We start from the raw sequence: 25,498 nt of genomic DNA on the forward strand, positions 1-25,498 counted from the left end.
GATTGCAACCTGCTTTCCTGAACCATCAAGTCCTGAGCGCTGAGCTCTCATCACAACACTTAGACGCTGCACGACAGCAAGTCGGGTTTAGATTTATAGCGGAAATTAACTTCGAGTGCGCCAACGGACTCTATTACATCGGTCATGTCCTCCTCCTGTGACGCTATCCTCAGAGCACTCAAGGAATGTCCTTCTCAATTCCGACTGCGTCCAAAAGCAAGGACATCTTCCTTCGGAGTGTCTCAAGCAACATAGTAATGAATTGCCGGAGCAATGTCAGCTACTCAGGAAGTCCACTTTCGAATGCAAACGCAATATGGTAAGTGACTACTAAACACATGAACATGCTCTGATACGCAAAAGTTGGATATGAGGACTCGGTTTCGAGGTAATACGGTGGGAATGGATGCTGAGAAGCTGAGACAGCAGAAGACTCCTGCACCCCCTGCAGAATCGTGACGTGATGGATGGCTTCCAAGTTATCATATCACGATGGCGACTCGGATACTCGCGAATCAATGTCGTTCCGAGTGCGTATCTTCTTCCCTATCATTATATCCCCCTCAACGAATAAATTTCCTAGTGTATCCACTGAGGGTCTGCGGTCAATAGGTGTTGTGTCGATCACACTTGTCGTCGTAGCACTGAGCCACCGTCGAATCAATCACTACTTCGAGCCATGCTGCTTATACATTCGCCAGCCTTTCTAAGCATATTGGAAATTCATCGAAGCATATTCGTAAGCCCGGTGCTTAGCAAGCCTAATCGCGCAAGTGGTTAATTTTGGACCTGATGGGAGCATGCCAGCTGAACATGACGCGTGACGAATCATGTATAAGGTAGTTTGGGTTAAATACACAGTGATTCTTCCCTCCACTAGACTCCTTCCAAGTAACAATTCGACATGTCAAAGCCTCTAGTTCTCTACACTGCAGCTACCCCCAATGGCCACAAAGTGTCTATCCTGCTCGAAGAGCTCAAGGCGGCCTACGGGAACATTGACTACGAGTAGGTCTTCCGTCATGTCCTCCGGCCGTTATTCATAGGCCCTTCACAGTGTCGAGAAGATCAACCTGACCGCGAATGTCCAAAAAGAGCCATGGTTCATCGCAATGAACCCAAACGGACGTATCCCTGTTCTCATTGACCGCTCCAATACCACTGTTGCCCACCCGAACGGATTCCCCGTCTTCGAGAGTGCAGCGATTTTGTTGTACCTCGTGCAGAAGTACGACAAGGAAGGGAAGTTCAAGTTTGAGAGCGGCAGCGATGAGGAGAGTCAGATGTTGCAATGGATCTTCTTTGCTGTACGTGTTTAGATTCTCTAGGTGATATAACTGGAGATGCACGCTCATAACCGTACAAACCAGCACGGAGGAGTCGGTCCTATGCAAGGTCAATGTAAGCTGTGGTCAGTCATATACTTTTCTCGCATAACAGCCGAATGTTACAGCGCACCACTTCCGACACTATGCCCCTGAAGATGTGCCTTACGGCAAGAAACGTGTGTACTTGTTCGACCTCATTTAGTTTCTATAGTTCTAACGTCATGCGTCAGGCTATGGGGATGAGGTCGTTCGTCTTTATGGTGTGCTCGATATCGGTCTTCAAGGCCGTGACTACCTCGTGGGTCCAGGAGCTGGGAAGCTCAGTGTTGCTGATGTGAATGTCATGACATGGTTCGCATTTTTATCCGGATGAATATTTTGCTTTGATAATGATTTGCGAAATAGGGTGAGGCTTCACAAGCACGCAGGTGTCGAGACCTTAGATGCTTTCCCGAACCTGAAGGTAGTACAGTCATCGTCATTTGGTGGTGGAATATACTAAATTGTTGGTTTCAAGGCTTGGCTTGATCGGCTTCTGGAGAGAGAAACTGTGAAAGCTGGAATAGCTGTCCCTTAGAGTACTCTCGAGCCTGTCTCGCTCTAGCCAAACCGTCAATTCTCCCCTGTACAGTATTTGCGCACTTGAACCAAATTTAGTCTTTCGTCGTCGTCCTGGCTCAGTTGAAAAATTCTTCATTAACATTAACATGGTACTTACCTCCACCGTTATGGGTCATCCGAACACGTATTGAAATGCTCAAGTAACACAAAGCCCGAGGTAGATAACCACTTGAAACCAAGTAATTCGATGCTCTGTTTAAGTTGGTGCTCGACAAAAGCACGGTGCTGTCCACCTTCATGCGGCATCATAATCCTCGTCACTTGTAAGGATGGCAGTATCACCTAGTTTGCCCCCATGGTCGCATCGGACACAAGGAACTTCTCCTGAGTGATCGCGTCGAGATACGGGAAAATAGGTCCAAGTGGCTCAAAGAATAGACAAGAACACGGCGCCTTGCCATCCACAAGATGTTGATTCCATCTAGTTCTATTCCAAACCTTGAAGCCCACCACTTGATGAGAATTGAAAGTAGCGGTCGCGGATGAGGTTGTCGCCGAGGGACCCGACCAAACATACAGTTCGGAACCCGAAGATGGAGTGTTTGCAAGAATCGTACGAGTCTTCACTTTCCTTTCTATAGCGGTTCATACAGGCAGACTCAAGTTCAGAATATAGTCCCGAACAACCTAAGAAGTTTATATCGATAATGATGATTTGATTATGTACTGTGGGCAGCTGAAAGGAATCCGTAAGACAGGGAATGACTCGGAGAATTCGGCGGGTGAGCTGGGAGGCATTGGTGAAACAGTCAACCTCGTTGTCAAGTGCTTTCACGACAGCGGATGCACGTAGAAAGTTGTTGCATATTTGGAGAGTGGAATTGTGACTGGCTCCATACCTTCAAGTTCGGGAAAGGAGAGAGCTGCCATCACTAGTGCGGTCACCGCAGGACATCAATTTGCAGGAGTTTATTTATAGTGCTGAATGCTGACCCGCACAGTCCTTCGTTCAAGGATACCTAATCTCAATCGCCTTCTCCATTCATCCTCCCGTATCAGCAGGCAGTTGTTTGACCCGTCTACTGTTGAACGTGTCTCAGAGGATGTGGACGTCTGCATTGTCGGAGCTGGCCCTGCTGGTCTTAGTACCGCGATTCGACTAAAGCAGTTGGAACAGAAATTAGGAAAAGAATTAAGGGTCGTTGTACTGGAAAAGGGTGCTGAAGTAGGTGCGTACTCCAAACAGTGAATCTTTCCTGTGTCAATGCAACTCGCCCCAGGCTCCCATACACTCTCCGGAGCTGTCATCGAGCCTCGAGCCCTCGACGAGCTCTTGCCAGATTGGGCCCTCCGCGATGACCACCCACTCACGCAGTCAGCAACGTCCTCTCGCATGCGGTTCCTCACAAAGTCGCTCTCGATACCTATACCCCATCCCCCTCAAATGTCGAACCACGGAAATTACATCGTCTCGCTCTCTCGTTTCACTGCGTGGCTCGGGAACATTGCGGAAGAAATAGGTGTCGAAGTTTACCCTGGGTTCGCTGGTGCAGGCGTGGTTTACACAGACGATGGGAGCGTTGCTGGTATCAGGACGAATGAAGTGGGTCTGGACAGGCTAGGGTGCATGAAGGAGTCCTTTGAGCCTGGAATGGAGTTTCGTGCAAGGGTTACCCTTATCGCGGAAGGCGCGCACGGTTCCATCGCCAAGGAACTCATTCAAAAATTTGATCTTCGCCGAAATTCCGATCCACAAACATATGGCATCGGCCTCAAAGAAGTTTGGCGCGTGGATCCAACCCAATATCGACCTGGTGAAGTTGTTCATACTATGGGCTGGCCCCTTGACTTCAGGACATACGGCGGTGGGTGGGTTTATCACATGGCTGATGGGCTCGTCAGCATAGGCCTTGTAATCGGACTCGACTATGCCAACCCATATCTGAGTCCTTATAAAGAATTTCAGGTGTGTTCTTTTTAATTGTTGCATATGTTCCTCTCATGTCCCATCCAAGCGCATGAAACACCATCCATATTTCGCAGAGCTCCTGTCTGGTAACTCCACAAGGATAGCATATGGTGGACGCTCGCTCAACGAAGGCGGCCTTCAATCTGTGCCTCAGCTTTACTTCCCCGGTGGTGCCCTGGTTGGTTGCTCGGCTGGTTTCGTCAACGTCGCAAAAATTAAGGGCACCCATAATGCGATGAAGAGCGGTATGTTGGCTGCCGAAGCAGCTGCAGCTGCTCTATCTCAGGAGTCTAGCAGTGGACCTGCAGATATGTCACAGTATGAAACTGCACTGAAGAATAGTTGGGTTTGGTCAGACCTTAACGAGGTTCGTAACTTGCGTGAAAGTTTTCACACTCCCTTGGGTATTTGGGGAGGTATCATGTACTCTGGCGTCGATTCTCTCCTTCTCAAGGGACGCACTCCCTGGACTTTCCGCAATCGAGCAAGATTAACGGATGCACAGCGGACTCAACCCGCGTATCGATTTCGCCCTATCAACTACCCTCCCTCGCAGCCCCCGTTGTCGACAGATTTGCTGACTTCGTTGACTTTAACCGGCACGAACCATGCAGAAGACCAGCCTGTGCATCTCCGTGTGCGCAAGGACGGCAATGAGAACACGGCCCTTCGAAAGTTGCACGTGCAGCGCAACTTGAGCGAGTATGCTGGGTTATTGCAACGGGCTTGCCCTGCTGGCGTTTATGAATATGTTGAAGATGAGACTGCAGCAGATGGGTGGAATGGACATAAACTAGTGATAAACTCACAGGTGCATCTCACTCTTGAACCGCATACTATGTCTGACATCGATCGTTGCAGAACTGTATCCACTGCAAGTTATGTGATATTAAGGTTCCTACACAGGATATCACATGGACTGTTCCCGAGGGGGGTGGAGGTCCAAAATACAGTGAGTGTCTTTTGCTGACTATTTTCATTGTGATGGCTTATCTTATTCTCATCATTAAGCTATCGTTTGATTTTCAGATATAGTTGACTTGTACTTAGTAGAACTCAGATACAATGATGATATCATGTCGCACCGTCACACGTTGCGCGAGAGTGCTATGATGCAAATGCACAGTGTGCGCGATAAGATGCGAAGCTTCGAAAGATCGAAAAAAACGATGCAAAATGAGACATTGTGATGTAACGATCTAAGGTACGACGCAAAAACGATACAAAACGACACAACAAACAAAACTCGAAGTATGTAGGTCTCCCGCGGTGACACGTGACGGTAACATATCTGCTCTCTATACTTTGTTCTGAACACCCATAACTAACTTATATAAATCTACGGCTTTCTGTCAACCAAATGCAAGGATGCTAAAGGTCATCCCCCGAATATACCGGTCGCTACCATCCTCAATACCAGAGTTCAATGGAACTTCCTGTACCACTATATTACAAAGGCACTATAACTCTCAGACCGGGCAACCCATCACTAGCCCTGTAGATTCGTCGTCACAGTCAATCTCAGCATCTGGCCCAGACTCAATATCTTTTCTCATCCGAAAGACCCAAGATCTGGACACGGGTATTCCGACCTCAATCCTCCCCCAACGCCATCTTCGCCTCCACCCGAGGACGCTTTGTCTCTTCCTACGACCCTTTCAGGTCCACCTGCATGCGCTTACCAACCAGATCCTCAACAGTCATATGCAGTCCCTCCATTCCACACACATGCCTTCGTAGCCGCGCTCGAGAAGTCCTTCCCCACACCCACAGCGCGAAGTCTGATGAGGGCCACGCGTGCTTTGCTCGTGGACAGAATAGATCGCGTAAGGCGGGAAGGCCTCACGGTCAAAGATTTGGATAATGTGCGCCAAACCTGTCCGCAAATTGTCATGCTTACTGACTTAAATGCTGAACAGCAAGCATATTTATTCCGTGCAGCGCTTTCTGAGCTTCGCGCAGAGCAAACCGCAAGATCTCGTAATGAAAGCGCGACAATACGCTCTGCCACAGCTGCGTTGCGCCGAGAAGTCGATCGTTTGGATGTCAAGATGAAAGAAGACCTTGGTAGCTTGAAACATGAGTGTGTCATATTCGTCGAATCAGACGATCGTATTTCTCACACGATTGCTAGCATACAAATGGAGCTTGACACTCGCAAGAATGAGTCAAAGGCACAGCTGAAACAACAGACAATCGCAATTGAGGTTCGGATGATATTCATCTCCGTTGCACAATTTGGTAATTTGGTAAAATAGGAAGTCCTGAATAAGGCGATCATAACGCTCAGTGACCTCCGCGCAAACATGGAAGAGGTAAAATGGAATAACATGCGTCAAGCTGTTGGTACGTTTTACTCATTTGTTTACGTCAAATCACCGATTCTTAGCAACGGTATAGCTGCACTGGGCGCTTTTGTTCTATCAATTGTTATCGGCATGGAACTGTATACATTCAGACAACCGAAGCCGCCGCCGCCCCCGGCTGTGTTGAAGGAAAGATCACCTCCAAATGGTGAGGCGGTGTCTCAGGTGTCATAGCACACAGCTCCAAGGCGCAGGCTTTACCGCATCACTCCTGGGCCTTAGGCCTTATCGCTCACACGGACGTGCAGATAAGTCGCTATCATACACCCACATTCATCTATACCGTCTACAGCTTGGACATTTACATAGAGAAAGGAACAGCCGCATAGATTGTTGTACATATAAAGATGCTCTTAATCGTAACACCTATTATTTGTTACCTGCCACTCTCGTTTCAGACTGACATCCTGTACCCCAAGTAGCTCTAGAGACATTCCAAATCAAAGAACATGATCATTTGACTTGTAGCTTCTCAAGTTTGTCCGAAAGCTCGACAGTGCTCTGATTTGTTGATGATGGATTTGAATTTGAATTTGGTGCGGAGGCTCGGTTTGGCTTGTCTTCAGCGTGCGATCCCGTTGTTGCCACATCGTTCGTGCTGGTCTTCGAGCTTCCCTCCTTCAACTTCTCGGTAGTTGCTTGCACGTCAGCTGAAGCTTCATCTTCATCTTCCCCCTCCTCATCCTCCCAATTATCTTTAATGATAGCCGCCTTCTCCACGCTTTTCTTGGCTCGAGCATTGGCGCGCTTTTTCGCGTTCTTATTTGGAGGTGGCGTAGCGGTCTTGCTTTTCGGTGATGTAGCAGAAGAAGGCGCAACCCAACCTAGTATGTGGCCCTTTGGAAGGGCCGTAGAATCCATCGCCTGCTGGCGTGATCCACGGAATCGAGAGACATCTTCCTGGGGTGTGAATCCAGGTCTAATCTTAAGCTGCTTGCGCACACTGGTGATGCAGTAGAGATCTAATCATAAATGATTTGAAGATGCTGGGCTCAAGCAGACGTACGTTCCATCTGATCTCTTTGATTCTGGTATAACACGTTCAAGGGTGCGTGGATCGACGGCTATGCCAGCTGCGGACTGTTCAGGGAATAATGGCGGGCGTGCCATGTTGTAGAATTAGTTGTATGTGTAGTACTCGAACTTGCAGTTACTTGGTTTCCGACAGAGGGGGAGAGTCTGAGTTTGAAATTGTTCCTTGTACTTCTTTTACTATGCGCTACGCTGTTCTAGTCACCGGTCCTGCTGGTGCGGGCAAGTCTACTTTCTCGACTGCTTTTGCCACCCATCTTCGTGTCTCAAAACGCACGGCCCATATCGTAAATCTCGATCCTGCTGCAACCGGCGATGCCTTCGAGTATCAACCTGCCATCGACATTCGAGAGCTTGTGACCCTAGACGACGTCATGGGCGAGATGAATATGGGTCCTAATGGCGGTCTTGTGTTTTGCTTTGAGTGAGTGAGTGATCACGCGTGATAGTCCCTCAAAGAAATCAATCTCATAGTCTCATTTTGTATTTAAAGGTACTTGTTAGAAAATATGGATTGGCTTGAGGAAGAACTCGGAGGGTTTGACGACGACTACTTAATAATCGATTGTCCAGGTATGATTCTACTCATATGACCGCGCATGTTTTCATTGCCTACAGGTCAAATCGAGCTGTACACGCATCATCCGTTCCTCCCGCAACTTGTGCGGAACTTGCAGCGAATGAGCATACGGACTTGTGCTGTGTATCTCTTGGAATCCCAGTTCATGGAAGACCGATATAAATTCTTCAGGTGTGTCTCAGTTCATGGTTTCTTTTTATCCAATCATTGAAATTAGTCCAGCGGTGTATTGTCCGCAATGTCCGCGATGGTCAATCTTGAAGTACCCTGGATAAACATCATGTCTAAAATGGATCTTGTCTCCGGATCATCGTCAGACACGTTTGAGCCAAGAAATGGGAAACGTGGAAAGCGCGACATCGCTCGGTATCTTGATCCAGATCCGATGTTGCTTGTTGCCGCGAGGGACGGGAGAGACCAGCAACGCGGCAACAGCAGATTTCACGACCTAAACCGGGCCATCGTACAGCTAGTATGTTGCAGCTTGGGGCTTTGTTCCGGACTGACTGCCGCGTAGATCGAGGACCATCCTTTAGTGTCATTCTTGCCGCTGGATCTAACGTCGACGGACTCGCTTGAGACAGTCGTCAGTCATATTGATTTTACTATGCAATATGGTGAAGACGAAGAACCGAAGGAGGTATATCACGTCCTTTGTTGAGCGTACTCTAAACTAACGGCAGTATATCAGCCACATGATCTAGACGAAGGGGACTTTGCTGATATGGAATAGGAGTGTACAGTGTTATTCAAATATCGCATCCTGTGTTTATACACGACATTTTGGGACAACTGCACTCCGAATTTTTGGAGAGCGATCTCACATGGTGATCAAACTTGACGTATCGACACACTAGGAGTTTGACTGGGTAAGTTGAACAAATCTAATTTCTACAGTGCCAGAGCTTACAATGGTATCACACTTCTATCATTGGCCTTTGACTCGATGAGAATTTATCACGGCGTTGACCGACAACGGCACCGTATTGATTGCACTATCATAAGTACCAGCCCAAGGAAACTTTCTTGATGACTCACCTTTTTTTGACAGCGTCAATCATTACTATTCTTCATCTCCGGTGAGATTTTAGCACGCGCCAGACTGCCACTGAAAAAAACTTTCCCGTCGACTGATCATTACAAGGTCGTGTGTGCTTAGGGAGGCGTGGAATTTTGATCGAGAAGTTTGACATCATGAAGCTAGCCGCACTTGGTCTTATCGGCCCAAACCAAGAAATACTAGGCATTACTGTGCGCCACTTCTTCGAAGATGTCCAGAAATTCTTGCACAGGACACAATACATGACATCGGTCAGCGCGTCAGCTCACACGCCGTGCGATTGGAACGGGCGACGTAATCACAGGTTAGGGCTACGCTGATTGGTAATGTGATAACACCGACTTGTCTCCACATTTTGCTATGTGTGCGACCAACTTTTTAAGTTCGACAGCTTCCTGTATATCTAAGCGGTCCTTGACATAGTACTACGGAATATCATGAGACCGCGCATTGCCTTTCTTGTGTGGTGAGTACTACATACTGATGCGCTTAAAAAGGTTTGCTGATTTATGAACAGCCATCAACACAGTATTACTTGTTTTAGGTGACAAATCCTTTGCCATGGTAAGTTAGTGATAGTTTGATATTGTACAAGGCCAGGGACCCTGGGTCTCTAGTGCTTGTCCTGCGACATCGCATAATTACCAGATTGTCGTACTATCGCGAGCGTAAAACGCAACGCAATGCAAGCCCAGCTGGTCTGACTCAGTACTGTTGGGGCCTGACTCCAACGGGGCAGTGCAGAATTCAAAATTGGTATCGCAGCTGCCCGTGACGCAATAGCCCGGGTCATAATTAACCACACCCATATAAGATCACAACGTGTTCTATCTCCACATTGCACCACAGTCAAGCACCCCTACTTTAACCCTTATCTACTCTCGCACCGCGCCTACTTTTTATCTTCCCTACCACACCAACGCAATCACCGCATCGTTGTCCACCCCCTCATACTCACATCTAGCCAGTACATCATTACCGGACGATGAATTCATACGCCTTTCCGTCCTCCCATTCGCCCTACAGTACCCATCAGACTGTTGCCTACCCCACTTCTCCACACTCGCAACACGGTCATGGGAGTTACAACTACGGGACTCCCCTGAGGCGGGCATCTACCGGGCATACCTACGCATCTAGCCCACAATACGGGTACCCCCCTGTAGTCCAGGCGCCGCAGACTACTCAATACTTGTCTGTGCCTAACTCTCACCACCGCAGCAGGAGTCAGAGCAGGCACAGTCATAGCAGACCCAGAGCCAACAGCCACAGTCATCACGGGCATGGGCACGGGCACGGGCACGGATACAGTACAACTGCTACCTACCCAGTCGCATACGCAACATCTGCTCCCGTATACAGCGTAAGTCCAAATCGTGCTTTGTCTCAGTCTAATAGCTAATGACGTATATATTGGCTATTTTTAGCAACCTAGCTCAGGACATCATCGCTCTCATTCCACGTCACACAGACACCGTTCCCACTCGCGCCCTGCTCATTCTTACGCAGGCGGTGGTGATTATCACAGAGGTCGATCAGTATCAATCGGTGACCGCTTTCGGAATTTCCTTGGAATGGAGCCCTCATCGAACTCTTACTACAATTCCTACGGAAATCGAGGGCACGGGCACCACAACTCTTACGGTGGTATGAGAGATGAAAGAAGACCGAGGAAACACAGTGGCTATGTGGACGAACACGGGAGAGAAGTGGATAGCCGTGGACGAATGATCCATCGCTTTTAATTTAGGCAGCTGTTTTGACAATGTAGTTTATGTACCCAAAGGGCAGGACCCAGTGTCATCTGACTTGATCTTGTTTGAACTATGATTTATACATTACTAGCTTTTGTGTACAGTGAAGTCTGAGTTCATGAATGCTAATTGTCCATATACATGCACTATAGTAACAATGATCATGAGGTAGCTAGTAGAATGTACAATGAAAATGTCAAACAACGATAGACATGCCAAGCAAAGATTACAGAACAGCTGATAATGTACCGTTAACGAAAGCACTAAAATTCCTTGTATGAAAAGCTGACGACATGCTCTGAAATGAAACGATAATCCATTAGGATGCAGCAGACGCCTTCTCCGCTGCCTTTGACCACATGTCCAACTGATCGAGCAGCTTGGATACAGACTGCATAATTTGCAATCGAGCGTGAATTTGATTAGGGACGTCCTGTGTGCCTTCCCAGAGGACGGCAAGCGACACTTCAATCTACATAGAGTATGAACGATGCCCACGCTGAGATGAAACCGAAGAGCCTGACCTTTTCCGCAAGTTCTCGAAGGGACTCCTTGAGAGCCTTCCCGATAGTCTCAGCCGCAGTCGACAGCCGACCCATCAAGACCTCAGCTCCACCATCGAATGCATCGTGCTTATGCCCATCAACGTAGTTATGGAATATAGCCTGCATTCAATCAGAAGAGGTTTTGAAATAATGCCTTGTGACAAACCTTTTGTCGCGCGACGCTTCCACTGCCTCGCTCTTGCAAAGCGAGATTGTAGCCATCCGTCAGTTCATTTTGAACATGAGGGGCAAGACAACGTGATATCTCCTTCTGCTCCTTTCCTAGCGCTTCCTTCACAACCTCCATGGTTTGTACTAATGCATGACGCGCCTCCTCTTGCGAAACAGAGCTTTGTGCATGTACGTGGTCTTTTAGTCCTGCCGCTGCGCTGGCCTCTACATCGGCGATTAGTTTATTGATGCATGTCATGATGGCATCCGATAGTGAGGCGAATAGATCAGACTCGAAGAGTGTCGACCAAGAAGAAGCAATGTTTCGAGTGAATGGCGTGACAAGTTCGACATTCAGATCTCGACGCCAGGATCCGTGACGACGAAGGGCTAATATTGAGTACAGTCAGCGAGAACTCGCATGCGAACTAGGACACCCACTGGCTCGATAAGTCGCCCAGTGCATGGACGCGGCAAACTCGTCAACGTGCTGAACCGCATCCTCAGCAGCCTATCGACGCAACATCAGATGGGGTAGTTACCATAATGTAGTACTTACATTGGCTGCTCCCACTCGACATTTATCTTCAAGACCATCACGGAACAAGTCTTGCAAATCCGAGACGCTTTTTTCAACATGTATACCAAATTCCTGCGAGGAATAAGAAATATGAGCTGTATAGAAATCACATGTCAACGCACTTTCACAAGCCGAGGAGTCACTCCTATGGGTTCGCCGCGAGCATCCACCTTCAGGGATGACTGATTGTTCATCGAGAAGAGTCTAGCATCCATGAGTGCCCTGGACATTGTACCTCGATATGGTTGGAAGAGATGGACGCTCATAGGATCAGGCGAACCATGCCAATGAGGCATGTCTTCATCTTCATCTTCGTCTTCATCGTCATACATCCCCTCCCCACCCTGTGGTGTCGACTCCCATTTTTCACGAAGAGATTCACGGTCTGCAATAGTCACATCACCAATATCATCGACATAAACCCGCACTGAGTTCGCAAATGTCTTCAAGTGAGTGTGAAACTGCTTTGCAGCGCGTGACCGGCTACTGATGGTCAATTTGTGGCACCATTGCCGTAGGGAAGGAATCCCAGTATCTTCGAGGTTGGAGAAACATGATGGGTCCCCGTCACCCTTGACTTGTCCCGTGATGCGGACGTAGTCACGAGATGAGCAGGTGAACACAGGAAGATCGATGTCATCATAATCTGAGTAAAACATATTTTTAGCGAGCATTTTCAGGATAAGATGGGGCTCACTGCGTAGATTATGAGTCGGATCAAAAGAGTCTGGGTTTCGCTCCTCGGCAGCGGCGTCTGTGTTTTGTGAATTAGCCAATTCTTTAAAGATGAGAACTCAACCAACCGTCAAGATCTTTCAAGCCAACGCGAAAATCTTCTTTTAAAACATCGCGGGAGAACTGGTTGACGCCGGGTGAGAAATGTGGTGGGGAATTTAACAGTGAGACAAACCTCCGAACGCTTTAGAGAACAGAATGCGTTCTTGTCGCGCTGCGCTTTCGTCGTCTTCTTTTTGAGGTTGCTGAGGGCATCTACGGCATCCTTGCGTGCCTTGCGTGCATTGTTGAGTTGTTCGCGTTCAACTTTAATAGCTTCTTTGGCGTCGCCAATCTTCTCCTGGAGAACCTCGACCGTGACATTCTCTTCTGACTCGTCCGGTGTATCCTCCTCCCCATCTGAGTCGCCCTCTTCCTCTTCATCGTCATCGTCATCGTCATCGTCATCTTCATCGTATGACCCTTCATCGTCATCGTCCACATGAATGTCGTCATTGAGATAATCATCAATATCATCCATCTCAAAATCGTCGTCGTCGTCGTCCTCCCCAAAATGCTTGTGGCGCTTAGGTGACCCAGATTTCCCCCTACGAGTATTCTTTCGCTTCTTGCCCGCGCTCTGGGCCTTCTTGTGTGCCGTTGTGGTCAACCGTGGTGTAAATGTCTCGCCGTTCTCCAATGCCGTTTTGTGTTGCTCATACTCTGCTAGAAAAGCTCGAACGTCCTTGAGCTGCTTGTCGATAGCTGTGAAATTTAGCTGAGTACATTGTCGCATGAACGAAACGATATTCGCATGCCTACCTTTCATAGAAGACTCCGCGGTAGTCTTCTTCTTTTTGAAGTCAGCAGTCTCCTCTTTGTATTGCTCAATGCGGCCCTCGATCTCCTCTAGCTCGGGGTCATCCTCAATACCCAAGGCAGGGATAACCTCAGAACAAGATATATCATCACACTTGCTAGCTGTGCCAACAGTTTAAGTGACAATCAGTCCAAACAAAAGAGCTGCAACAAACCAATGAACGTGATCGTGTGGGCATCATAGCTGACCAAATCAATAAGACACTCGCGACCGAAGTCAAGGACAGATCACTCACTTGCCGTCTGATGAACGAAAAGGGACCGTCGTAGACAGTAAGCTACCTGAGAGTGCTGGATGGGAAGAACTTACCCACTGAAAATAATTGTTAGTCTATCACCAAGGGTTGGAGATAAAGAACGTACTCATCAGTTGCAGTTTGAAAGCTTCACCAAGAAGATCTAATTCAAAAGCATCAGAATCACGACACAGGTGCTGAGTCGATACAAATACCTCTGGCGGTCTTGTCATCCACTGCACGGGTGATAGGTGCCAGAATCCAGATGCAGTTGCACTTCTTCATGTAGTCCTTTGCGATGCTATTCCTTGCTGCGTTAGCGTCGGCAACACCAGGCAAATCAACTAAAATGGCGCCCGTGGAAAGAGCCTGGGCGTTACACCGCACATTGACTTGACGAATGAGGGGCCATAGAGCTGGGCCGTGATCTTTCTTTTTGGTCTCTTTGTTCTTGTCCTTGGTGAGGATACTCATGAGCGAGTTATCAGGAACTTTGGTCTTATCCTTCTTGCCACCTCGTTTCTGGTCCTTAGAATCGATATATTTTGCAATCTCCTGGGCGAATATCGTCGAATTCTTCGCCGATATTTTCTTCGTAGTGCCCAAGACGTTAGTAATATCTATGCGAAGCGTTAGCATAATTTGGCATCTGCGTTGAGAACATTTACTTTTATCGCGAGCCAAAATTTGGTCAACCGTCAGGTGAATGAGTTGCTCTTGGGCAATGTGTGGATAGACAGCGTGAACCTGACAATGAATCAGACCCCGACATACCAAAGAGCTCTGATTGTCCGTACCTTGTGCCAAGCAACACCCGAATCACTCCGTAGGTCAGTAGTACGTTTCAAATTACCATCCTCGTCCACAAGATCATCGAGTAGAACAGCGAGCTCTGCTCTCCACTCAGCTTCTGAAAGGAATGAGACGTCCGCGTTGATGGTAGGCGCGGCATGATATGCGATTTCCGTGACCACAGCGGTGCATGCTACAAGTGGGTTGAGCAACCATGATTCCCAACAGCGAAGGGTCTCGCTTCACCTCTCATACCACTTGTTGGGACAATATTATCTAAACCGAATTTAGTATAAAGAGACATGAACACTAATTTAGCTTACCGTCCAAGATCGCATTTAGTATCGAAGACTTTCCGGCCCCAGTCGCTAAAGAGGACTTCGGTGGACATGCATACTGGGACTCATAATTACGCACCTCCACAAACGGCTATCATTGTTGTAGGAGCACCTTGACTAAGGAGACTGTGACAGAGTTGTCATTGCTGTCTTCAGGCAATGCTAATTACGTACTTATCAATTTCACGCAGCCAAACATCCTTTCGAAGCTTGCTGCCAAGCTCGAGTTTGTTGATTCCGGCCTTTAGCGTCTTTACCATACCCAGACCTGCTTGAAGAGCAGCTTCAGGGGTGTATGAAATATTGTCGGCAGAGTCGTGGAGCTCATATAACATTGGCTCGTGCACCCTTTGTTCGTGTGGCAGCACTGGTTCCCGTTTGAATTTTTTGACATCAGGAGCTGAAGAAAGATTATGTTGACCGTCGAGGGTAATGTTGCTTGGGGCTGTAGTGCCCCTATCTGACAGCTGGAAAATTTCGACGTCAATTCGCATTCGTGGGTATTCTAATGCCTCTCACAACAGGTTTTGACTCAATTGGTTCGGCCTTGACGGTTGGGGCGAGGGTCGATGTTTTCGAATTGTGACGCGTAGACTCAAAAGACGGAACTGCATGCAGTTCTTCTGGTTCTGGTTTGATAAAAATTCCACGTGCGGACTGGAATCGCGACGAAGAGGGGCTAAATGGCAAGACCAAAGGATAGAAGAATCCTAGACTCACCGACGCGCTTCCCATCATTCTATTTTCTTTCGAGCTCATCTTTTGATCAGCTACGTGATATTGAAGACCACGCTCTCTTTTGGGTGAGAAGAAAAGTGACAGTATTTCACTAATCGTCTGTACGTGAGGGGCGGAGTTTTATTTTATGCGGTCACGCGTGACACTTCGCGTTCGTGACAGGTTATATAAGGACTCCATACCAGTAGCGTACACATGTGGAAAATTATCTGCTCGAACCTTCAACTATCATAATCTATGCGGCCGCCAATGGTCTTTCAAGCGTTTTGCAACATCCACCTCAGCTGATAACAAACCACTCCCAAATTTCGTGTGTTCATGGTCATGCGGATCGTGCCAAGGCGGAACGTACGGGGGAATGCCAAGTAACATCGCACGACCTTGCAAGAACGGGCGCAGTGAGCAGGAATCATCGTCATATGCCTCGGCTGTCGCGTGAGAGCGGGTGGGTGACGAGAAAGAATCATGATGCAATGAAGATAGTTCCAGCGCGAGGTCTGAGTCTTCGTAGTCATCCACTTCTTGCGTATACTCGATGAGCTTCCTAAGACCTTGACATGGCTCGTCAAGTACGACCATTTCATCCGCTGAGATATCGTGCAGTCCGTCGCTCGAGTAGGCCTGCACCAGAGAGTAGAAGCTGGGTTCATCGACAAGATGCGGAGGTTCCAGATATACCAGGTCTTGGTCTCGAATATCATCATCATCATGGCCAGAGTCCCCTCCAAAGAAGTTGGTGGTACATGCGTCTGGAGCATACCATGCCGAAATGACATCCTCGTTTGAGCGACTATACTGTGTGATAGAGTGACCTCGATAAGTTGGCATGAGGTCGTCAGCTAAGGGAAGAAAATGCTCCTCGGGGATACCATGGATACGTAAAGGACTGCTGTCGACCATAACATTCAAAGGAGCGGCGCGACGCGTTGTGCTCGTGTCGTGCGGGTGAGAAACAGAGAGGTGTGCGTCACGCGGATTGCAGCCCGATATCACACCACAAGAGTTAGTTATAGGATGTGGTTGATCGAACGTCGGTGACACATGCTCCGTGTCATGCACGGCAAAATACTTTGATGTCAGAAGCTCGACAGAAGGGTTCAGACGGCCAAGTCGTTTGAGGCCAACCTGAGATGCGGAATGAGAGGGATGGATAGACGATCCACCGTCGAGATCATAGATGGTCGCGATGACAGACGCTGAAACCGATGACAAGATTTCGTCGGGTATACAGTCATGAGACATTTCCTTCACGGGTGTTTTTATGAGGGAAGAATGTATCACCTGGCCCTCGGATGGCAGCTCTTGATCGTGCCAATTGGCCATACGGGGATCAAGTACTAGCGTTCCGGTTATGGATTTGCCTGGCTGAGGACAAAAACCGTCTGAAGAAGGACATTTGCTTTGAAGCTCGATATCCCAAGGCTCTGATATAGCTGTACTTCCCCTAGGAAGGTCCGGACTCGCAGAATGGTTGCTTGTGGATTGAGTCGATTTCCTGTCTTTGCGATGATTCGTGATCTTGATCTTCTTCACAGCAGATGGTGGTCGAGAGGAAGAGTCAGATACAACCGACTCATCCACCGGAGATTCGTATTGCTTGGTTGTCACGGTTTTGTTGAGAAACGCTATTTCCGAAAATAATTTATGGGCTGAACTATGATTAGCGATTAAGGAGCAGAGAACGTAGGTTTTAATGTTACCTGGCTCCTTCGTTTTGTATATCTTCGTCTTGGCGGATGATTTCCCCTTGTTGAACACTCCGAGAGAAGCCAATGGTTTTAACTAAGGTCATGTTGAAACCTAGGGGTTAGATAGACCAGACCGGCAGTACTCACCGTGAGGCGGTTTTTACCGACATTAGTCGCTGAGAATCCGTGCAAGAGTGCGAGACCTGCAGTGCCCGAATGTTTCTTTCCCTTTTTACGAGCAACTTTCTTATATTCCTTTTCACTTGCTGATGGGCTAACATGCACTGCAATATTGGTATTAGGTTTCACGATATCACGCTTTACGCGTTTCCGTTCTCGACGCTCGCTCAGTCCTTTGCAAAATTGTTCAGAGAAGATAGATTCATGATATTAGCGAGAACTCACTAGCCTCCCGTTCTTCGTCGGAACCAAATGGGACTTCCGCCTTCTTACGCTTCCGCTTGGATGAATCACGTCGAGCGGTTATGAGCGGTGCACGCACTGAGTCTTTGTTTTCCTTTATAGAAGTTTCAACATTAAGTGCCTTCTGAGTCTTTCGGGTCTTTTGCGTTGCCTTGGTGGGAAGCCCTACGACCGAGCGCTTGTCCGTACTAAGGATATTAAGCCCAGCCACACGGGGAACGAGTATAGGCGTGTCGAACCCAAATTTCAGCTTTTTCGTTTCTTCATCACGCGCCCTTGTCGGTGTCCCGTTGGTTATTTTTGAGGGGGGATCGATTGAAGAATATGAATGTACATAGACTTTCTGACGGTCGAGGTATGCTTGGATAAAATCATTCTTTGATGACTTATCCATGGTGTCGCGAGCCTTCGGAACGATGCTAGTAACTAGTATAACTTTGATAGAAGTGCTTACGTACAAATCAGGGTAGCGAAATGGGCGTTGTCATTTAACGTTTAACCGGGAGCCTCGGAGTCCAACGAAAATGAAACGCATGATTCCAGGCGCGACTCGGATGCGGGGATCTAGCATTATTATGTACAGAACTATTCAACGCCGCTTAGTTCTATCCGAGCCATCAAACAGCCAGCCATCGCCGCTGTTTGCTTGTCTTCGAGAGGTATGTCTTTTTATTTTATTTTATTCCCAAGTTGGCGAGCCGGATCATGAACACCAACCTACAGTCCACCTGTTCCTCGTTTGAAGATGGGTTCCAGCCGGAAACGAATAGCTGAAACGAATGTCACGGACAAATGTCCCAAACGTTCAAAACTTTATCAGTCAGATGCGATGTCACCGCCTTTGACTGTCACTGTACGAGGCCGGACTTTCGAGCCGACACCTGTGTTCGATACGTTTTGGCGTTTCGCTGCAGAAAGACACGCTATCACCGAGAAGCGTCTCGAAGGCCTCCCCGCCCCGTATGTATCCACTCATTCCTCTTTGGTAGGCCCGACTCAATTTATTTGGCAGGTGGACGGACGACCCCATTTTACAAAGTTATCCGTTCTGCAACACGTATCGGGTTCTAGACCGAGTGAGCCAATACTTGGTCACAGAAGTCATCGAAAAAGGTTCTCAAGATCCCACCGAACTTGTGTTTCGAATTCTGCTTTTCAATACTTTCACGAGCATCAAAACGTATGAAACCCTGCGAGGTGCGATCACACCTTTCACTTGGTCCACCTACGAGCGAGCCGATTATGAAGGCGTCCTGCGTCGTTTGTACGATGACAAAGTCCCGTTATACACTGGGTCTTTTCAAAAGCCTGCACCTAGTCTAGGCTTTGTGGAAAACTTCATGAACCATCTCGTTCTCATGGAGGTCTTGATGAAAAACTTACCCATGCGGTGCACAGAGGCCGAGTACGTCGCAGACATCTTTGAATGGCTGTGCACCTTTAAGAGCATGGGAGACTTCACTGCGTACCAGCTAGTGCTGAACCTCTCCTATTCGAGTGTTTTGAACTTCTCAGACTACGATTTTGTGGTGGTCGGGGTGGGTTCACGTCGCGGCCTTCAACGCTGTTTCAAAGGCCAAATCCCTCACGCATGCGAGATTGACATAATCCGATGGATGCAATCCACGCAGAGCGATCATTTCTCGCGCCTCAAACTGGAGTTTAATGGCTTGGGGCCAAAGGCTCGTCCTATTATGCTGTGCGATATCGAGCACACCTTATGCGAGATCGATAAATACATGAGGAAGATCGGCACACCACCCCGCCGCCCCTTTCACCCATCTGGCGCACTTCCAAAGATGCGTCTTCCTAAGGCATGGACGCTTCCTGCACGGCAATCGCTCCGTATCAAATGCCCGAAGGAAGCGAAAGCCGAGTTCATCGAGAAGTTTGTCGTGTCTTGGATTCAATCACACCGAGAAGTGGAAGGCGAAAGGGAATTTTTAGTTTACTGGGAGGGGTACAGCTCCGATGACGCTTCGTGGGAACCTGAAGATATGCTCGCCGACGATGCACCCAATGCCATCAAGGCATATTGGAAGCGTGTACGAGGTACGTGCTATCTCATCTGCGACCATGTGCACCTACTGACGTTTTTATAGCCTGTTGAAAGGCATGTATTCTTTCTTTAGCACTTTGTAAATGTCGTGTTGCCGTGTGCTTTATCATCACCACGACCGCTCGTACGACACAATTAGCGTATTCGGTGGTGGCAGTCCAGCATCTCGGGAATGTGAATTTGTCCATATACTAAGAAATACATTGATACATATATATGCACTTCTTAACATGTGTATACGAAGAAAATGTTCTGTCTATCAGTGAGGTCAGCAAATGCGTGACGCTCTCTTTCCTTTTGCACATCCTCATCAGTCCAACCTCGTTGCGCCTTTAAGTCCGCCAGATGAGCTTTTCGCTTTCTGTTCAAGCGGACATTGATCCAGCGTAGTAAAAACGAGACGAACAGTTGCACGATCAACAAAACCATAATCGCAGTCTTTCCTGGAATATAAGCTGGCGCATCTTTAGGCTGGAATATCTCAGTCCCGATGATATTGCCAATGCTGAAAGTGGCCATCGTCATCGCGTTAATCGTCACCTAAGCACCGCACAAATAAACTGAGGAAATAAAGGAGGATGAGTGACATCAAACATACCTTCTTGGTATGGCCACCGGTGTTACTTGCGTTGTATGCGTAGATCGTGGAAAGAGCGCTGCCAAAGGTACCGATGATGTATGTCGCTGCCGCGAAAATCAGATTTCATGAAAGCATCAAATAGTGACAACTGCACGAACCAAAGAGCAGAACGCCCTTGTTAGAGGATCCGTTCATGCCAATAAGGATGGCTATTTCTCACTTTCAGCCGACGTCCCATCTAAAATTTACGAACAGCATACCTGCGCCGACAATGGTGGGAATCAATGCAAACACGATGGGGGTCATCCGCTCGTTCTAAGTTGGTTGAGAAAATTAATTGTTGAGAAAATTTTAGGCCCTCTACCTTCTTATCAGCATACCATCCACAGAAAATCACCATTGCGGAACCAATGATTCCCCCAGGGGTGGAAAGAATCAGGGTTTGCTTTGATCTAGGAGAAATGCTATTAGTGAGAAGCAAAGACAGCACGGTTTACGCACGTATATCCGAAGCTTTTGACGATGATGTTACTGACTGTAGTCAAGAACTTAACTTCCACTGGGCTAATTTCTGTTGATGCGACTTACAGTTACTCAAGGCTCCGTTGGGGATACTCGCTACAAAGTCTGCATCAGCCGCCTCTCGTGCAGATCCAAGTAAAAGGTTTTACTCAATATCGTTGACAAAACAACAAGCCATGTGCGAGGATCCGCGAGGGCTTCGATGACCTGGTCCTTCTTGAATTTCTTGTTTTCCGTACCTCCTTGATCGTTCCGGACACGTTCAAGAGCAGCAATCCGCTCCTCCTTCGTCAGCATGGAAGCATTGACTGGGGAATCTGGTAGCCAGATCAAGACGATTATGCCAATAACGACCGCAAGACCGCCAAGTAGTATATAGATGATCTTGTAGGGCGGTAGATTATTGCCGGCATAGAACGAGATACCCTGGAAGAGTGTAAATCATTCATGTTGCGTCCCTTGGTGCATTGAATACTACTCACATATGCCACGAATCCACCAAACACTTGGGTTAGCCCATTCTAAACAAAGTTAAGGGCAATGCTACTTTTGAATGCAATACAGTCGCACCATGATGTAGAACCATGCAATACGTTGAGCCTTATGACCGTCAGTCAAAAGGTACTATATTCTACACGAAGTTTTTCACGTACCTGTTCATCCTTCTTGTAAAACATTGAGATAATGAGAATGAGACACGGCGCGACACAAGACTCGCACATTCCTGGCCATCTCGGGTTTGTGTCTTGTTTCTATGAAATATGAAGAGGCGTACCCAGAAGGAATCTGAGAGCAAAGAAGGCTCCGAAGTTGTCTGTTGAGGCATGCAGCATGAGCAATATCCCCCATACAACAATGTTGCCGCCTTCAAAGGGTTAGCTGATTTGCAGTTGATGCCATCGTTACTTGATTTCGCTCTCACCAAGATACTTGGCTAACCGAAGTTTCTGCGATATATAGACGGTCGGAAACTCCCAAAATAGGTAACCTGTGTTGAACAGTTTGAACTTCGTAAGAGTTCACAGAATCAAAAATCCTACCCAGGTAGAAGGCCATGGATACCAAGTTGTAGTTCTAGAGTCACATTAGCATGTACTGGATATCATGAACATTATAACTTGCCTGGTTCACGATCGGGAAGCCCATGATACTGCGACATTATCAATATTCATGTTACCCAACATCGCTGCGAAACAATGCTCGCCTTGCATAGTTCAGTGAGGTCTTGTCCCTGTTCAAGGATAAGCACAAAATATTATCATGTGCATTAAACGACGAACAAATATTGACAGAAGTAGACAGCCGCTGAAATGGGGGGGATGACAAGGTCCTGTAGATCCGTCAATGTTCAGGTCAAAATCGCCAAAGTGCAAAAAAAATAGATACCAGCTTGCGCCTGAGCTTTCGGTTGTACTCCTCACTGAAGTGCACCGCTGCTTGTGCACCGACGAGCTGAAGAGCCGCATCACCGTCAGAAGTATCGAGTGAATCTAGCCCGAGCTTGTCATCATAGTTCTCGAGCTGCGAGCTCTTCTCGACTTCGTCCAGATTCTTCACTGCACTAGTTTCGGAAGACATTGCACTGGCGCGTAATCAAGACGCTCGAACATCACACTAGCTTCTTATCCTCTCAAGCGTCTCACAGGAAGAAATGCATCCGCGACGGATTGGTGTTATTGCTGTGCCCGCAAGATAAGTGACAAACCAATAGTTTCAACGAGCCGTGTTGCAATTGGGGTAACAGATAAGCAAGCCAACATGTTCCACGAGGAAAGCGAGAGATAAATCACCCGACAAGACAAAGACAGACTCACGGCAACCGGCAAGATAAATTTATTCAGGGGCTTCTCACGAACGCCGCGTAGAGACTTGACGGTTTCTAAAGATAAAATAGAGTAGATATGAGTGTATGATACGAAAGTTCATAAAATAATACAGAAACAAGTAACGCAACACGGCTATAGTTTCTGAATAACGATGGCTGAAGCTGCTCCACCCTAGAAAACTACCGTGAGTGCCATAACACACGAAATTGCAAGTTACTTACCCCATTGCAAATGCCTGCTGCACCATATTCCCCAGACTTCAGGGCGTGAACCAGGGACACCACAATGCGAGAACCCGAACTTCCGATCGCATGGCCAAGGGCAACAGCACCACTGTCAAGTGACGTTAGCAGATGCAACGTCTACGTGAAGTCGTAAGACTTGCCCATTAACATTAACTTTTGCAGGGTCAATTTGCAGGAGCTTTTCAGTGATACGGACAACAACCGAAAAGGCTTCATTAATCTCAAAACGTGCAATGTCATCGACAGTCAAATTTGCTCTCTTTAGTGCTTCCGGGAGAGCAACAGTAGGAGCCATGGGGAAGTCGATGGGCTCAACACCCGCATCCGCATATGCTGCGGAAAATGCCACATGAGATAAGGAATAGCAGCGTGATAAGCCCAGGTGGACTTACAAATGACCTTGGCAAGCGGTTTCACGCCAAGCTCCTTTGCTTTCTCTGCAGACATTAATATCAAGGCAGAGGCCCCATCATTAAGATTTGAAGAGTTGGCAGCGGTGATCCGTCCGCCTGCTTTGAAAGCTGACTTTAGGGAGGGAACTTTCTCAAACATGACTTTCTTATACTCCTCATCTTCCTGAATAACGGTGTCGCCCTTCTTGCCCTTGATGGTGACAGGTGCTATCTCAGCATTGAAGACGCCCTCTTTCCACGCACGATCAGCACGTTTATACGAGTCGATTGCGTGCTCGTCGAGTGAGACTCTGCTAATGTCGTACTTCTCTGCGGCAATTTCACCGCAATTACCCATGGCGAAGTTGCTGTAGACATCCCAGAGACCGTCATTCTCAAGAGAGTCCTTGGTTTCGAATTTGCCGAACAATGGGTTGGTCCGGGGAAGTAGGAAACTTCAAGCTACGTCAATTTCAAGAGCAAACAGGGAATCGAATGATGAATCACTTACGGAGCGTTGCTCATACTCTCCATGCCACCAGCGGCAACCACGTTCTTGTAACCACACTCTATGCTTTGAGCAGCAATCATAATTGTCTTCATACCACTAGCACAAACTTTATTGATGGTTGTAGCGTCAGATGCAGTTTTCATGCCGGCAGCAAGTGCTACTTGACGTGCGGGTGATTGACCGACACCAGCTTGAACGACATTGCCGAAGTAAATCTCCTCGACGACTGCGGGATCGACTTTCGATTGCTCGAAAGCATGCTTGAGGGCAACAGCACCAAGTTGGGGTGCGGTGAAAGTCTTGAGTGATCCGTATAGGGATCCGACAGGCGTACGCGACGCAGCAACGATGACAGCTTCATGGGAGGACTGGGAAAATATGAGCTGTATGACTTGTTAATCATGAAAAAAAGATAACATACCATTTTGCGGGTCAAAGATGGGATATTAGGGAGGGATGATTTAGATAGGGACGTAAGACGTGCTGCAAGCATCATGATGGACTGGTTTTATTTGAGAAGCGTATGTAGTATGATCGTACGACGGTAACTGAATAAGCGTGTAGTTTCCACTAGGGTGGTACGATATATCTTGTGAAATGTCGGGGTCAAGTGATCTGACCTTTGAGCTCGACGAGGTTGATAAAACACGAGACAAGGCTCGCTTGTGGGCTGGCATCTCTCATATATAAGTATGTACGTCCTTTGCACGTAAGATCCGGGAATGATTTCGTCACATGTGAGCTTATACTACAAAACCTTTCGTCACGGGTCTTCCACCTTCCATACAAATCCAATGGGAACACCATCCAAAAATATTATCGAAATCACTGCATGTCCACGGCTGTGCTCAACACTACGAACCAAGCCTCCATCCAATTCAGCGGTCTCCTACTGTTCTCCTTTGATTCCTTGAGGATCTCCTCAACTGCACTAGCAGTTTCGCATGGGTGAAAGTACCAACAGGGTGTGCCTAGCGTCGGGTGTTCTCCTTGCGATAGGAGGGGGAAGTTCATTGCCGGATGCGATACAGCGAATGTTGTAGTGATTGTCCCTTCGCACACATCCTCGCGAAGAAGAGAAGTTTGCATGATATCAGTTAACTGTAATGGAGAACCGCCTGCGCTATCAAGTTGAGTGTCTCATTGATGTGGGGAATATCTTGGTCGGACGTACTCGAACCATGGATGGAAAAATAAAATGCTGGCACACGGAAAGTTGCCGATAACACCACATACTGATGACAAGTCAACGAATCAGGAGAGTCATGGGAAGCAGTTGTGCCATCATCGACGACGTCCAAACTATCGTCAATCTCAAGGAATGTATCAGCTGATGCTGGGTGACGCCAGTTCAAAGTGACAATCCGATGCATGTAACCGAAGCCTGGTAGTGTCTGTATTTCGAGATCCATGAAAAGAAACAGGCTATGTAATACCGGCGTACATGATGTTCCTTCCAAGACCATCCCGAAAGCCTAGCTTCATATGCAGAGGATATGGATTGATGAGCATGAATGAATTCCCGACAGGTCTCGTCAAATTGCTGTCGGGTGAACATTACGGTCATTAGCAATGTGGCGTGGGAATGTACTGTACAATTCTCGAAATA

The 25,498-nt window shown here is 47.7% G+C and overlaps 12 protein-coding genes across 12 annotated transcripts; 6 read left to right on the top strand and 6 right to left on the bottom strand.

Moving 5' to 3' along the window:
- Positions 1-670: 670 nt before the first annotated feature.
- Positions 671-2,381, top strand: F5891DRAFT_1000873 (glutathione S-transferase). The gene is made up of 7 exons (XM_041360133.1): positions 671-1,307; positions 1,371-1,401; positions 1,454-1,504; positions 1,559-1,679; positions 1,734-1,791; positions 1,846-1,988; positions 2,048-2,381. Exons 1-6 carry the CDS (start codon positions 1,113-1,115, stop codon positions 1,903-1,905), a joined length of 516 nt encoding a protein of 171 aa, XP_041232847.1. The 5' UTR covers positions 671-1,112; the 3' UTR covers positions 1,906-1,988; positions 2,048-2,381.
- Positions 2,382-2,725: 344 nt separating this feature from the next.
- On the top strand, positions 2,726-4,915 carry F5891DRAFT_1000879 (uncharacterized protein). Its single transcript, XM_041360134.1, has 5 exons — positions 2,726-3,118; positions 3,170-3,855; positions 3,905-4,669; positions 4,720-4,810; positions 4,870-4,915. Exons 1-5 carry the CDS (start codon positions 2,875-2,877, stop codon positions 4,878-4,880), a joined length of 1,797 nt encoding a protein of 598 aa, XP_041232848.1. The 5' UTR covers positions 2,726-2,874; the 3' UTR covers positions 4,881-4,915.
- A 346-nt stretch (positions 4,916-5,261) lies between these two features.
- F5891DRAFT_364945 (uncharacterized protein) lies at positions 5,262-6,538 on the top strand. The gene is made up of 5 exons (XM_041371553.1): positions 5,262-5,723; positions 5,778-5,941; positions 5,993-6,065; positions 6,117-6,204; positions 6,259-6,538. The coding sequence occupies exons 1-5, from the start codon at positions 5,643-5,645 to the stop codon at positions 6,396-6,398; spliced, it is 546 nt and encodes a 181-aa protein (XP_041232849.1). The 5' UTR covers positions 5,262-5,642; the 3' UTR covers positions 6,399-6,538.
- A 139-nt stretch (positions 6,539-6,677) lies between these two features.
- Positions 6,678-7,334, bottom strand: F5891DRAFT_1181569 (uncharacterized protein; the record flags this gene model as incomplete). Its single annotated transcript, XM_041366048.1, has 2 exons — positions 6,678-7,167; positions 7,231-7,334. The coding sequence occupies 2 exons, from the start codon at positions 7,332-7,334 to the stop codon at positions 6,678-6,680; spliced, it is 594 nt and encodes a 197-aa protein (XP_041232850.1).
- A 104-nt stretch (positions 7,335-7,438) lies between these two features.
- F5891DRAFT_940305 (GPN-loop GTPase) lies at positions 7,439-8,569 on the top strand (the record flags this gene model as incomplete). The annotated part of the gene is made up of 6 exons (XM_041374274.1): positions 7,439-7,680; positions 7,750-7,829; positions 7,875-8,007; positions 8,059-8,308; positions 8,354-8,476; positions 8,528-8,569. 6 exons carry the CDS (start codon positions 7,439-7,441, stop codon positions 8,567-8,569), a joined length of 870 nt encoding a protein of 289 aa, XP_041232851.1.
- Positions 8,570-9,785: 1,216 nt separating this feature from the next.
- F5891DRAFT_365146 (uncharacterized protein) lies at positions 9,786-10,689 on the top strand. The gene is made up of 2 exons (XM_041371555.1): positions 9,786-10,259; positions 10,324-10,689. Exons 1-2 carry the CDS (start codon positions 9,882-9,884, stop codon positions 10,639-10,641), a joined length of 696 nt encoding a protein of 231 aa, XP_041232852.1. The 5' UTR covers positions 9,786-9,881; the 3' UTR covers positions 10,642-10,689.
- A 280-nt stretch (positions 10,690-10,969) lies between these two features.
- On the bottom strand, positions 10,970-15,640 carry F5891DRAFT_940152 (uncharacterized protein; the record flags this gene model as incomplete). Its single annotated transcript, XM_041374266.1, has 21 exons — positions 10,970-11,122; positions 11,175-11,315; positions 11,362-11,756; positions 11,808-11,877; positions 11,926-12,018; positions 12,069-12,592; positions 12,644-12,700; positions 12,750-12,804; positions 12,857-13,425; positions 13,483-13,641; positions 13,695-13,723; positions 13,899-13,938; positions 13,991-14,231; positions 14,268-14,395; positions 14,444-14,522; positions 14,573-14,760; positions 14,814-14,843; positions 14,891-14,935; positions 14,985-15,031; positions 15,080-15,361; positions 15,438-15,640. The coding sequence occupies 21 exons, from the start codon at positions 15,638-15,640 to the stop codon at positions 10,970-10,972; spliced, it is 3,528 nt and encodes a 1,175-aa protein (XP_041232853.1).
- A 159-nt stretch (positions 15,641-15,799) lies between these two features.
- F5891DRAFT_1000895 (uncharacterized protein) lies at positions 15,800-18,229 on the bottom strand. The gene is made up of 4 exons (XM_041360135.1): positions 17,737-18,229; positions 17,479-17,684; positions 17,344-17,425; positions 15,800-17,292 (listed from the first exon to the last, which is right to left on the bottom strand). The coding sequence occupies exons 1-4, from the start codon at positions 18,146-18,148 to the stop codon at positions 15,872-15,874; spliced, it is 2,121 nt and encodes a 706-aa protein (XP_041232854.1). The 5' UTR covers positions 18,149-18,229; the 3' UTR covers positions 15,800-15,871.
- A 33-nt stretch (positions 18,230-18,262) lies between these two features.
- F5891DRAFT_365220 (uncharacterized protein) lies at positions 18,263-19,951 on the top strand. Its single transcript, XM_041371558.1, has 4 exons — positions 18,263-18,413; positions 18,478-18,714; positions 18,767-19,806; positions 19,857-19,951. Exons 2-4 carry the CDS (start codon positions 18,500-18,502, stop codon positions 19,862-19,864), a joined length of 1,263 nt encoding a protein of 420 aa, XP_041232855.1. The 5' UTR covers positions 18,263-18,413; positions 18,478-18,499; the 3' UTR covers positions 19,865-19,951.
- Positions 19,855-22,936, bottom strand: F5891DRAFT_365200 (MFS general substrate transporter). Its single transcript, XM_041371557.1, has 18 exons — positions 22,302-22,936; positions 22,196-22,245; positions 22,120-22,146; positions 22,038-22,065; positions 21,956-21,989; positions 21,838-21,903; positions 21,691-21,780; positions 21,569-21,639; positions 21,486-21,515; positions 21,398-21,436; positions 21,065-21,341; positions 20,982-21,011; positions 20,895-20,928; positions 20,758-20,845; positions 20,654-20,708; positions 20,552-20,602; positions 20,412-20,497; positions 19,855-20,353 (listed from the first exon to the last, which is right to left on the bottom strand). Exons 1-18 carry the CDS (start codon positions 22,491-22,493, stop codon positions 20,039-20,041), a joined length of 1,563 nt encoding a protein of 520 aa, XP_041232856.1. The 5' UTR covers positions 22,494-22,936; the 3' UTR covers positions 19,855-20,038.
- On the bottom strand, positions 22,448-24,552 carry F5891DRAFT_1000898 (Thiolase, N-terminal domain-containing protein). The gene is made up of 6 exons (XM_041360136.1): positions 24,311-24,552; positions 23,890-24,257; positions 23,379-23,833; positions 23,127-23,319; positions 22,963-23,074; positions 22,448-22,912 (listed from the first exon to the last, which is right to left on the bottom strand). The coding sequence occupies exons 1-6, from the start codon at positions 24,383-24,385 to the stop codon at positions 22,874-22,876; spliced, it is 1,242 nt and encodes a 413-aa protein (XP_041232857.1). The 5' UTR covers positions 24,386-24,552; the 3' UTR covers positions 22,448-22,873.
- F5891DRAFT_1000901 (uncharacterized protein) lies at positions 24,553-25,461 on the bottom strand. The gene is made up of 3 exons (XM_041360137.1): positions 25,334-25,461; positions 25,064-25,283; positions 24,553-25,007 (listed from the first exon to the last, which is right to left on the bottom strand). Exons 1-3 carry the CDS (start codon positions 25,454-25,456, stop codon positions 24,715-24,717), a joined length of 636 nt encoding a protein of 211 aa, XP_041232858.1. The 5' UTR covers positions 25,457-25,461; the 3' UTR covers positions 24,553-24,714.
- Between the last annotated feature and the right edge of the window lie 37 nt (positions 25,462-25,498).

This window comes from Suillus fuscotomentosus (genome assembly GCF_016647785.1).
Source record: "Suillus fuscotomentosus strain FC203 chromosome Unknown F5891scaffold_3, whole genome shotgun sequence".
Classification (NCBI taxonomy): domain Eukaryota; kingdom Fungi; phylum Basidiomycota; class Agaricomycetes; order Boletales; family Suillaceae; genus Suillus; species Suillus fuscotomentosus.

Coding starts and splice junctions, on each gene's coding strand:
- F5891DRAFT_1000898 (XM_041360136.1), bottom strand. CDS start 24,385: ATGATGCTTGCAGCACGTCTTACGTCCCTATCTAAATCATCCCTCCCT. Junction 24,258..24,310: donor CATCTTTGACCCGCAAAATG/GTATGTTATCTT, acceptor ATATTTTCCCAG/TCCTCCCATGAAGCTGTCAT. Junction 23,834..23,889: donor GAGAGTATGAGCAACGCTCC/GTAAGTGATTCA, acceptor CGTAGCTTGAAG/TTTCCTACTTCCCCGGACCA.
- F5891DRAFT_1000879 (XM_041360134.1), top strand. CDS start 2,875: ATGCTGACCCGCACAGTCCTTCGTTCAAGGATACCTAATCTCAATCGC. Junction 3,119..3,169: donor GGAAAAGGGTGCTGAAGTAG/GTGCGTACTCCA, acceptor AACTCGCCCCAG/GCTCCCATACACTCTCCGGA. Junction 3,856..3,904: donor GTCCTTATAAAGAATTTCAG/GTGTGTTCTTTT, acceptor GTCCCATCCAAG/CGCATGAAACACCATCCATA.
- F5891DRAFT_1000895 (XM_041360135.1), bottom strand. CDS start 18,148: ATGGATAAGTCATCAAAGAATGATTTTATCCAAGCATACCTCGACCGT. Junction 17,685..17,736: donor CGACGAAGAACGGGAGGCTA/GTGAGTTCTCGC, acceptor AATTTTGCAAAG/GACTGAGCGAGCGTCGAGAA. Junction 17,426..17,478: donor TCGGTAAAAACCGCCTCACG/GTGAGTACTGCC, acceptor ACATGACCTTAG/TTAAAACCATTGGCTTCTCT.
- F5891DRAFT_365200 (XM_041371557.1), bottom strand. CDS start 22,493: ATGTCTTCCGAAACTAGTGCAGTGAAGAATCTGGACGAAGTCGAGAAG. Junction 21,640..21,690: donor TGCTCTCAGATTCCTTCTGG/GTACGCCTCTTC, acceptor CGAGATGGCCAG/GAATGTGCGAGTCTTGTGTC. Junction 20,354..20,411: donor CCGGTGGCCATACCAAGAAG/GTATGTTTGATG, acceptor TGCGGTGCTTAG/GTGACGATTAACGCGATGAC.
- F5891DRAFT_365220 (XM_041371558.1), top strand. CDS start 18,500: ATGGGTTCCAGCCGGAAACGAATAGCTGAAACGAATGTCACGGACAAA. Junction 18,715..18,766: donor CTCGAAGGCCTCCCCGCCCC/GTATGTATCCAC, acceptor TTTATTTGGCAG/GTGGACGGACGACCCCATTT.
- F5891DRAFT_1000901 (XM_041360137.1), bottom strand. CDS start 25,456: ATGACCGTAATGTTCACCCGACAGCAATTTGACGAGACCTGTCGGGAA. Junction 25,284..25,333: donor GGTCTTGGAAGGAACATCAT/GTACGCCGGTAT, acceptor CTCGAAATACAG/ACACTACCAGGCTTCGGTTA. Junction 25,008..25,063: donor TTTTTCCATCCATGGTTCGA/GTACGTCCGACC, acceptor TTGATAGCGCAG/GCGGTTCTCCATTACAGTTA.
- F5891DRAFT_1000873 (XM_041360133.1), top strand. CDS start 1,113: ATGAACCCAAACGGACGTATCCCTGTTCTCATTGACCGCTCCAATACC. Junction 1,680..1,733: donor GATGTGAATGTCATGACATG/GTTCGCATTTTT, acceptor TTTGCGAAATAG/GGTGAGGCTTCACAAGCACG. Junction 1,792..1,845: donor ATGCTTTCCCGAACCTGAAG/GTAGTACAGTCA, acceptor GTTGGTTTCAAG/GCTTGGCTTGATCGGCTTCT.
- F5891DRAFT_364945 (XM_041371553.1), top strand. CDS start 5,643: ATGAGGGCCACGCGTGCTTTGCTCGTGGACAGAATAGATCGCGTAAGG. Junction 5,724..5,777: donor CGGTCAAAGATTTGGATAAT/GTGCGCCAAACC, acceptor AATGCTGAACAG/CAAGCATATTTATTCCGTGC. Junction 6,066..6,116: donor AACAGACAATCGCAATTGAG/GTTCGGATGATA, acceptor TTGGTAAAATAG/GAAGTCCTGAATAAGGCGAT.
- F5891DRAFT_365146 (XM_041371555.1), top strand. CDS start 9,882: ATGAATTCATACGCCTTTCCGTCCTCCCATTCGCCCTACAGTACCCAT. Junction 10,260..10,323: donor CATCTGCTCCCGTATACAGC/GTAAGTCCAAAT, acceptor GGCTATTTTTAG/CAACCTAGCTCAGGACATCA.